The sequence below is a fragment of the Helianthus annuus genome, chromosome 4 (genome assembly GCF_002127325.2).
Source record: "Helianthus annuus cultivar XRQ/B chromosome 4, HanXRQr2.0-SUNRISE, whole genome shotgun sequence".
Lineage (NCBI taxonomy): Eukaryota > Viridiplantae > Streptophyta > Magnoliopsida > Asterales > Asteraceae > Helianthus > Helianthus annuus.
This window is the reverse complement of record NC_035436.2, coordinates 28,754,165-28,765,570: the sequence shown is the minus strand read 5'-3', so window position 1 is coordinate 28,765,570 and position 11,406 is coordinate 28,754,165. Positions and strand designations below refer to the sequence as shown.

General features: G+C 34.3%; 1 protein-coding gene and 1 long non-coding RNA gene across 3 annotated transcripts; both read right to left on the bottom strand.

Moving 5' to 3' along the window:
- Positions 1-18: 18 nt before the first annotated feature.
- LOC118491383 lies at positions 19-5,013 on the bottom strand. Of its 2 annotated transcripts, none has more exons than XR_004891529.1 (3): positions 4,853-5,013; positions 2,066-3,951; positions 19-624 (listed from the first exon to the last, which is right to left on the bottom strand). It is a non-coding gene; the product is annotated as an uncharacterized LOC118491383 (long non-coding RNA). The 2 variants fall into 2 exon arrangements; XR_004891530.1 differs by having other exon boundaries at positions 2,066-3,946.
- A 3,992-nt stretch (positions 5,014-9,005) lies between these two features.
- LOC110936063 (40S ribosomal protein S26-3) lies at positions 9,006-11,174 on the bottom strand. Its single transcript, XM_022178411.2, has 5 exons — positions 11,018-11,174; positions 10,816-10,908; positions 9,586-9,670; positions 9,371-9,504; positions 9,006-9,256 (listed from the first exon to the last, which is right to left on the bottom strand). Exons 1-5 carry the CDS (start codon positions 11,018-11,020, stop codon positions 9,185-9,187), a joined length of 387 nt encoding a protein of 128 aa, XP_022034103.1. The 5' UTR covers positions 11,021-11,174; the 3' UTR covers positions 9,006-9,184.
- Between the last annotated feature and the right edge of the window lie 232 nt (positions 11,175-11,406).

Genomic DNA, 11,406 nt, shown 5'->3' with positions numbered 1-11,406 from the left:
TATTTCATCCTACTCATACACCATATGCTATCTTTCATTTTGTTCACTACGAGCCAACCTAAACATTCCATTACTATTATTACTTCTGATCACCTTAAAGCCCTTAGGAGGGGTCGATATATTATCATACGCATACTATAATCATCCATAGACTTATTATTGCAACTAAAATCACCCTCCTCAAACTTACTTATCCGTACCTAACACGAAGATTAAGCATTATTTCCATGGTTACTACTGTTATTTATGCCATGCATATCTTTTCTACAATGCCTTGTTCAAATGAACATGGCCAACAAGCCGAGCATCAAGGTTAGCATTTCTTATCGATGCTTGTCGTCTCTTATATTCTATCAGAGTTTTCCACAGTTACGGTCACTCAATACAGTACCACCAGTTCGCATAGAAGTATTATTCAATATGTAACTTTCTATTTAACATCCACAAGTTAAACCATTTACTAACCTCGGTAATTTGGAACAAATCAACGTGTAACAACCCGAGTTGACTTGCTCCTTCATGAATCCATAACTTAATAGGGTTGATCTTGTCCATCGGGCGTCATAAGCTTTCATTCATGAGCATTCTTTCACCGTTCTAGGTAGTTTCTTCGCATCGTGATTCCTGCCAATCTCATTATAAAATTAGGGTTTACGCATTCCATTCGATTCATTCAGACTTAATGTTTATCACATCGCCTTATTTATATATTAATACTTTCTCAATTCCTTCGTAAGACATTAGTGTGTTAGACCTATTCATAACGGGTCAATACATGGCCATTTCTTAATATATATCATTCTTATTATTTGACACGTTCTTGACAGGTAGATACATAGCCATTATTTCGTAATTCTATAACTTATTTGGTGTACTATTCTACACATTTTCTTTCTTCTCTAGCAGCCCCACGGTTTGAAATTAAATTATTTCTTAGCTTCTGCAGTTTGACTTTTCAAGGTCAAACTGTCACTTATTTCTTATTATACATATATATATATATAAATATGCGTATCGGAGTACATGTTGGTACCCCTTTTTAATTCAGACATGCTTGCGATCTCATCGCTTCACTGTTTCAGTGTTTTCTTGCAAACACTTGCCCTTCCCGTTTTAAAAGTTAGTCATAATACTTATTTCGCTTACAATTCCACCGTTTTAGTTCCATTCGCTTATATACTTTTATTTCTTTTACGTATTCGATTACCCAATTAAATGGGTAATGTCATATACTCTCATAATGAGATTCAAGCATACCACTTACGACCCGGACACATTGGGCTAACTGCTTTCAACATAAATATTTTGTTCTATCCGTATAACGGATTGAACTTCATACATTCGTTATTGCATTCACGACCACCCGTTCTAGACGGATGGTACCTTATCCTTACTCGACTTGTTCAACTTGAACCGGTCGACTTACATAGCTTATCATAGCATTCGCTATCATAACCAAATCCGCCAGGGATTTGCATCATTCTTATCCTTCATTCCTTGAATCCGTCTCGCGGATTCAAGCGTCGCATTCGCATATTTCATTCCTTAAATCCGTCTCGCGGATTCAAGCATTGCATTCACGCTTTTCATCCCTTGAATCCGTCCCGCGGATTCAAGCATTGCATTCATACCTTTCTTTCATGTTTTGAATCCGTCTCACGGATTCTAACATAGCATTTCATGTTTCGAATCCGTCTCGCGGATTCTAACATAGCATTTCATACTCTCATTTTTGAGAGTCTTACATTTCTCTTCACCCTCACGTCCACCTACTACTTAATTCTATCGGACACACCTGTAACAATTATCACGGGCTCACGAAAGTCATGCATTTCTTGTGTACTGGCCAGGTACACAATCCACACACTAGTTTCGTGTCTTCGTGTAGTTGTCACCTTATGTCCGAAGAATTAGGTTTCGGCACGTGTAACATTTCCAAAACTTCATTACCATTCTTATCATTATTTTTCACTTAAAATTTTTCCTTTCACTGTTAGGTTTTACCATCACATGTATTTACATATATTAAACATATGTACTTGGGTCAATATGTCAAATTACATACCTTGGCGTCGGTGCTAGACCGCATCCACAAATCATTCTTTTCAAGCAACCATGGTTACCTTACACATAACATATAGTTAGTTATCTTCCAATACATACTTAAGCACGTACTTACCTTTGCTTCTACCTTTAGATCTTGGTCGAGTCTCGGATTGTACGGGTTTCTTGTGATAAGAGCACACAGGTTCGAGTTCAAGTACCTATCCTCTTGTACTTGATTCTCTCAAACCAGGGCTCTGATACCAACTTGTAACGCCCTAACACGTAATTGACGAAAGTCGCAGCGGAAGTCCTTGCCATAAAAATTTCTTACATTATAAACCATGCTTCTTACTTGAAAGTTTACTTTTTAAAATAACTCTTTTTATATAGAATACAACAACTGACTCAATTATAGAATAAATCATAGCTTATGTACAACAAATTACATCCTTAGACAACCCCATACAATCCCTCAAGTGACTCGGTCCTCGATCTTTATACCTTGATGATCCTCCGTCTCCCGTACAACCTGCATTCACCATATACATTCAAACATTAGCACATAATGTATAAACAAGATCATTCACGTACACCTCACATCTCTTTCTTTATCAACTTCAAGATTTACATCTGCGTATCCATTTCCTGGTGAGGCTTCATGAATGTACCTGCATTACTTATCATTCTCGTGGTACACCATTAATAACGTTAATGATCAATGTGTCTAAATCATACACATATACGTATTTACATACCCACATACATATACATCTACATTCGTACGTACACTCATACATATCCTTATACATATCTACATACACAGCTACGTACTTACATATCCTTCCTACGACTAGACATACATTCAACATTCTTACATATTATTAAGCATAACTACATAACCCACTACATACGTACACGTGGAGTTATAAACATACATACCTTTCCTTTATCAAAAATGCATCAGAAACTTGATTTTTGGTCCATTCGGGAGCTTAACGGAACGCCGGGACACGAACTGGATCAACCGGGTTCACATATGGAAGAAAACAGAAAACATAAACTCTGGCACCGTCGCCGACGCCCATATTGGCCGTCGGCGACGCACCTCCGTCGTCCAAAAGCTCCGTAGACAGGAAACTAGGCCGTCGGCCAAAATTCAATTCCCACATGCCGTCGGCGACGGCCCCTCGTTTATTCATTTTCCTGCTGTGTTGTTTCGTTGTTCGCATAAACTAAATTCGCATAACTTTCAACCCGTTTAACCTCTCGTTTCTTCCTACATGACCATATTTTGGTCCTCTATCAAATGGACTCAAAATCTAACATCCAAACTAAGGAAGTTCTTAACTTATATGCTTTTGGCTTAATATTCATTTACAAATTATTCGACCCGTTCATGTTTTTATCAAACAACTCTTTTGTTTAAACTCAAGACTAAGCCTTTTTACCATTAACCCATGTCCCCATTTCTCGGTTATCGCACTTGTAAGAAATTAGTTCCATGACCCGGTTATAATACCTTCGTCATAACTTATGCAAATCATACCGTAATGGGTTAACTCTCATTTTGACCCGTTTGGTCGACTTGGCGGAAACCTTCACTTCTACATACTCAAACCTTCCTAAACTCCAATACCATACTTAAATAACTAGCACATAACCTTACTTTAATAAACTAAGAAGTGATTCCGGAAAATCACTCACTTAATACTAATACTTGATATCATCATCAAATTCACGTTTCAACACAACTTCTAACATTTATTATGCAACTAATCTCTTTACTACTAAAGAGGGAGTCCGGGAAATTACTTACCTTACGCATCCGTATTTGCGTTCGCTTCCCCATGTCCTCTTGACCCGTTAGCCCTTCATGCTTCCATCCATCTTGATATGATCCCTATACTTTCATTTCATTGCATCCACATTCTTGTTAATATATAAAATTATATATATGAACGATCATATCATTTTACATTTCACATTCGACTTTCATTAAAGTTTCAACTAACATATGGTATACTCATAGTGCTATACTCATTCAACCATATGAACTATATCTAAGTCGCACTTCTCATGTTGATTTACTATCCAATACCTCATTCAAGATTAGCTCATTTACATAACTATACCATCTCTACTTGCTAGTAAGTTCATACGCTTCGTATCTATTACGTGATCATTTACTAATCATGTCCAACTCTTAATTCCACATATGGCATGCATCACCTTCAAGCATATAATACTACCTTTTAGTGCATGTTTCTTACTAATTCATTTCATCAACTAATTTCCCAATTGTTCTCCATGTAAAACACATTCTTTATGCTAATTTATTATAAATTACATCATTATCACATTCTACATATATTATCCATCATGTGCATATGATTCCTACTATTTTTGTCACTTAGACATTTTATCAAACACTTGGTGTGCATACAACATGCAAGGCACAATGTACAAGTCTTTTATTGCATACTCTTCCCAATCCTTAACATAGATCATCAATTTCAACTAGAATCATATAATTTTCATACTATATCCAAATTAACTAAAATTTACTCATTACATACAACATCACACACCAACATTTCACAATTATTGAACATATATGATCATCTTTATCATCATCTTTACTACTACAAGTGGGTTTCTTCTCAAACCTTCAATCCAATCAATTTCAAGCATAAAACATCTTCTATATGATGAATCTAACTCACATACAAGTTCAATTTCATATAATTTCACGGATTGATTAAAACCCACTTCATAAACATACATCAAAACATAAAATTTAACTTACCTTATGTTCAAACCACTTAGGTTATGGAGTAACTAAGCTCATGCATTCGATTTGTGTTTAAAACCATCACCAATTTGCTGAATCTTGAGTTCAATTGAAGGAGAAGGGTTTTTCCCTTTTCCCTTGCCCTCTGCTCGTGACATACACCCACCAAAAACACTGGGTTTTTCATTTTTCTTATGTTTAACATCATAATTTACATATTCAACCCCTCAAGGTTGCTTTTGTGGTCATTTATGTTGTCATTCTTATATAAATATTTCATTCTTTATAAACTTATATCATATTTATTAGACTTAACTAATTAAATTAAACTCTTAACATAATAAATAATCTATTATAAATTTTGGGCTGTTACAGAGCTGGCTCGATAAGGCTTACATCCTTCATTTTTTTGTCCCACATCGCTTAGAAAACAAAAACTAAGGGAGTATCTCTCCTATAAAAGAAGGTAAAGACAATGAAGAAAGTGAATTAACTATTTATACTTTCATATTTAGCCATATGGTTAAATTAAATGGCAATTATGGCCCTTAGGCTATAAAGAAATTCATTTTTAATGGCCTTTTAAGTAATAAATTTTACGTTTTTTTGTTAGTTCGAGCTAGATCGAGCCAAGGCAAGCTAGCTCGAATTCTAATCGAGCCGAGCTCGAGCCTCAAATCTAATCTCGATTTGAAATTCGAGTTCGAGCTGAGCTCGAATCGAGTTTGAGCCAAGCTCGAGCTGGGTCTAGCTCAGCTCGACTCGGCTCGTTTACAGCCCTATCTATATTTTAGCCACATATTACTACTATCACAATAGAACATTACTTTTACAAATGTTAATTTTTTTGTGTTGATTATAAAGAACATTAATAAAATAATGTATGAAAATGTATCGAATATAAGAGAACGTTTATGTAGCCCGTTAAACCTATGCTCCTCGTAGACTATAGCATACTTACAATAAGCGATTTTAAAAAAGTAAATAAAAAAGTCTCTAAATACCTCTAAGTATCCTCATACCTAGCAATATTATACAAAGAAATACTCATTGCTACCTCGTGTTTTTCATGTGTTGCAAGTCTTAAACTATCATATTTTAATAACTTTATTTGATAGAAAAACCACTAGTAATAACTTTATAAATTCACTAGTAATCCCAAAATAAAAGTGAAAGGGGCCTCAATTTTTTTATTTCATTTTGCGCCTCTAAATTAGTTGAGCCGACCCTGTGTTTTAGTTTATGTTATATAGTGTAGAGATAAATATCTATGGGTTATGAGTTTGATTTGATTAGTTTTAAAGATTGATTACATTAATAATTATGCTTTTGATTTGTAAATTCGTATAACTTTTCTTCAATGTTCCTGAATACTTTTGATTCCTATAGATTTTAAGATTAGAGATAAATCAAAATTTATCTCAAAATTTAATGATGAATGAGTTACAGTCATTTGACTTTAATCAAGAATCAGATATTTTAGTGCACGTTAATTTTATATACAACACGTTGACAATTTATGTGAACAAAATAAACGCCTTTCAATTTTTATTATTTTTAGATAACTATTTTTTTCTGAAATAATATCATATCACCTAGAGAATAGAGATATATTATTTTGAACCAAATTTACTATTTGACCCATTTTTAACTTAAACGGTTTCACACACTTCCTTAAAATAGTGGTTTTGATTTCGGACCATTCGATGTTAATCTCTCCCTAACTAATTAGTGATTTGACATTCTAACATGCCAACAGTTTTCAAGTGGCATTAGTTGGGATGTATATTTTAGAACTTAGGAACAAAAAATAATTAGTGATTTGACATTCTAAAACCTTTTATTCTTTTATCATGTTATAGTATGAAAACTAAAAATAAAATATTTAAAACAGTAATAAGTGTTTTAGTTGTGTTTTATAATAGTCGTATAAACAATGTTTGTAAACTCTTAGTTCACATTAGTCGCAATGGAATATAGTGATCATGGGAACAATTACGCTTTAACTACTAATGATAATGGGTTCATTCTGGCAGGGGTGAAGCATTATGGTTACCCGGGGTTGCACCCGCCCACCCCAATGTTTCGATTAAAAGTGTGTATATGGTCCGATTTTTGTCCGAAAATTTAAAATTTATATAGAATTGCCCACCCGATTATTTTTCCTAAATGGTGGGTAATTTGGTAAATATATTTTAACTCTTATTTTATTTGTTTAACCCTAGATTACCCACTACACAACAAACTTAATACCAAATTATTAATTATCAAATATTATTTATCTTTTTCCTAGCCGCTGTATCTTTTTGTTTCTGCATCCTGCCGCAAGACTTTTGGTTCTGACTTCTGTTTCATCAGTTCTCCGGTAAGACTTTTGGGCCAATTTCACAATTTGGGAAGTTGTGTCATCCTTATCCATTTGCAATTCAGTGATTCACGGTTCCACCAACATCATTTGGGTAACAATTCTTTTCTTTATTCTTTTGTAGTTATTGTTAATTGTTAATTGGATTATAGGAATGCAATATTTAGTTTTTCTATGTGCAAGAACGGGTTCTTTGAATGAATGGATTTTTTGTTAGTTTTATTTGGAACTATTATTATTTGACCCGATTTGAATCGAATAGCCGACCTAACCCGATCCGAAACATAACGATAGGAAAAAACATTTGGTCCCATCACTTTACGCCTCCTTGAAACTTTTGATCAAGATCCGCCACTGCATTCTGGCTTGCAAGTAATGCTATGATTAATGAAGACTATTTTTATTTTAGTATTTTACTCTAATTAAAAAGTTTACTTATCAACTTTGATGAACATACTTTGACTTTTTTTACATTTTTTTTCTTTTTTTATTATTTTTGTATTTTTCTTTTATCCCTCAACTTTTAGCATCGACAATTAAAATCTCTTAACTTTCTAGATAGGTTGTAATCAACTTTTGCGTGTTTATTTTTATATACGTGTCGGTATAAATTCAAGTTGATTTAAATTGTACGTTTTCAGTTCTACGTTTTGATGTATTTTTTTTTTTTTTTTGGGAAATGAGTTGGGTTAAATATAATACATTTTCGTGCATATTTTTATGTTCGTTTCCAATTTGTCTACATTTTGACGTAAATTTTGTCCGGAAACGAGTCGTGTCAAATATAATACGTTTTCATTGGACGGTATAAATTCGAGTCACTTTATGTTTCGACACTGCCGCAACGCGTCGTACTATTCCTTAACTTAAAAAAAACACTATTTTCTTATGTGCTTATCATGCATGTGTCAGTAGAAATTCAACTTAGTTTACGTTTCAGCGTAAATTTTCATTAAAGTATGTTTAAGATAGCGTTTACGTTTCAATTTACAAATTAATTTAAAATCAACTCGTTCCGCTGTCCAAATTAAATTTATTTTATGGTTTTCGGTCAATGTAAAACATGTTTCGATATTTTTTTGAGCCTATTTTTTAGGTTGACATATTGAACCAAAATAAATATCGACCGAAACCCCACAACGTAGAGCAGCTAATCCAACTAGTTATATAGATAAATGCATAAAAACAGAAATTAATCTTATTGCACGAAATCTTACAGAAAATAATCTTATTGCACAAAATCTTTTAAATGAATTTTACCGTCATTCCTTGTTTTTTTCAACTTAAGCACAAACCCCTTTCTCATGGAGAATATAGTTATGAGAGTAAATTATTTTAAGTCGTTGTGTTTTAGTGGTTTTAACCACTTGAGTCCAAAATCAAAAAGTTTAACGCCCTGAGTTCCTAGCCATTTATTTTATAACGTTTTGAGTCCAATTTTGTTTATTTTATAACGATTTGAGTCCAAAAAATTGGACTCAAAAGGTTAAAATTTGGACTCAAATGGTTGAAGAAAATGCTTATAGGGACTCAGGTCGTTAAACTTTTTGCTTTTGGACTCAACTAGTTAAAACCACTAAAACACAGGGACTCAAAAAGTAATTTACCCTAGTTTTGACCAAAACCCTCACCACTTGAAATGGAACACTTTTTGCTAACACTTTGATACCCTACGCCAAAGGCTCTTAAGTAAACACTAACCACCATCACCATCTTCCTCTATTTTTTTCCCATATCACCAACCACCACCGGACTCGCTCTCTAGTTATGTTCACAAGACTCGGACATCGAAACAAGAACCAATCAATCAAAATGGCTCATAGCATCAAATTTGAAAATAACTACCGACACGAAACCAAGAACATAATAATCTTTGACGATCACAAGGCCAAAACCTAGAAAGTATTCTACATAAACGTTATAGAACGAAAATTCAAAGATATCCCAGGACCATAACATACATTAATACAAAGGTTATATCCTTAGGTACGAACAGGAGGTGGACCACCAGCACCACCTGCGCGTGGTGCTTGTCCAGGCTTTGGAGCATCATCCTGAAACAAAGAGAATAGTAAAAGTAATGAACAATCTTGGAGTGAATTGCGCAAGAAAAGGTCAAACGTGTCAAAAAAATAATTTAGTCTCTTAAAAGTCAAATAAGAGCATACCCTTGGGCGACTGAACCGCTTTGGAGGCTCACGGTTCCTTCTATCAGTCCGGGATCGAACCCTAACAACCTTGGAGTGAATTGCGCAAGAAACACAGTATTGCACCTTCAAATACAGCTTGGGAAGTGTGTACTCTACAACAGTTCAAGATAAAAATATTGTCAAACTGTCCAACCAGAAATAACATTTGAATGGGCTAATGCTGAAAATCTTACGGTCGAATGCACAAGCTTCTTGAACATCACGAACAGCTGCTTGCTCCACTATGTTCCTCACCATAAATCTCTTGATAGCCTTGTCCTGATAATCATCACTAAAAAATGATAAGTCGCACAGTTATCCAGTGGTTAACGGTTTGGAACTTGGAGCTGTTTGTTTAACCTTTATCCTTATTTTTTTTTTTTTCATTTTTACAATTTTGCAATGTGTATGTTGTTTTATTAAAAACTTTATTTATCGTTTCAATAGTTTCTTAACAAACTAACAATCTTGAAAACAAATTATTCAAATCTACAATCCACTATAATCAGCCTGTCTGGTTTGATTTGTCACTACCCAAAACTGTAGTTAGCAGTTCAACGAACCGGCCAGTGAACACCCTACTTATATCCTCCACATACTAAAAAGCTAGACACATCATGTTTTTTTTAATCCAAAAATGTTCAATATTACACATCATGTTTTTTTAATCCAAAAATGTTCAATATTCCCCTACACATTCACATCCATTCCACCATATTTTCACCCTAAATTATACTAAAAAACACTACATTTTCTCTCTCCTTTTCAATTAAATAATATTTTTTATACCTTTATTATTATCTTTTCTCTCTCCTCCACTCACAACCACTTTCAAAATATACTAAAAAAATTATAGCGGGTGAACAGTGTCTCCCCAATTATACAGATGAACAGTAACATTTTCTCTCTCCTCCACTCATAACGACTTTCAAAATATACTAAAAATTACAGTGGTGAACAGTGTCCCCCCAAATATACAGATGAACAGTAACATTTTCTCTCTCCACCACTCACAACCACTTTTTATACTCTTTATATTATAAAAACTCCACACACAGAATTTAATGGAATGGATGTGAATGCTGAGTAGAATATCTGGCTCAAACATGCAGCCTGATCATTTAAGTTCCTCTAAAACTAAATTTTATCCAAGATCTATTTTGAATTTACAATTTGATCACAGATCTCTTATTGAAAATGTTCAATAAGAGAAGCCTAATGCATTTAGCACAAACCTCAACATTTCATCACAGATCTCTAACCAAAAATATAAAAAACCAAACAAATTATGATCCTACAATGGCATAAAATCATAATCTATCACAATTAAAACGAATCTCGTTCGAATCGGTACAATTCAATGAATTATTCAGATTATAGGTAAAAACACATACAACAAAGCAAAGATCGAAACAGAAATTGACCTTAGGGCAACACTTGCCGCAGTTGGAGCAACGAACGAACTTCACATGGCCACGACCGTGCTTGTTTCTACCTCCGTTCCTTCGTTTAAAAGTCTGCACAGATCGATCCAATTTTCAGCAAAATTAGGTCACCGGAAAGCGGCAAAAAAAGTAAAATTACAGATTGAATGATCGTGAAACAAAATTGAGACGAGAAACTAACCATATTGCGAAGAACTTTTGCTGTTTCTCCGGTGGATTAGGGTTCCGGCGCTCCGTCAAGCAACGTAGATGTTAAGGCTTTTATGTGGTGCTTGTTTTGAAACCCTATTTAACATTCTCTAGATTTGGGCCGTTTTTGGGCTTTCTGCTGTACCAATCGGGGTTTTTTTTTTCAAAACCGGTTTCTCGTATTGCAAGATTCGGGTATGGAGCCGGGTTTTAAAAGAAAAGTGATCGGGTTTTTTCATTCGGGATCCGTATAATCTGGTGGAACCGGTTTCAAGCTAAAGAGTATGAAAGCGATAAATAACTGGTGGATTCAATGTTTTTAAAACCGGTTCAAACCGTCCGGTTGTACCGGTTGAATTGCGCGGTAGAACCAGTTAAACC

Bases quoted from the DNA above. Each gene is read 5' to 3' on its own strand.
- LOC110936063 (XM_022178411.2), bottom strand. The intron at 9,671-10,815 runs GTCAATTTCTGT...GATGATTATCAG, and splicing joins GCGGCAAGTGTTGCCCTAAG to GACAAGGCTATCAAGAGATT. The intron at 9,257-9,370 runs GTATGCTCTTAT...TCTTTGTTTCAG, and splicing joins AGCGGTTCAGTCGCCCAAGG to GATGATGCTCCAAAGCCTGG.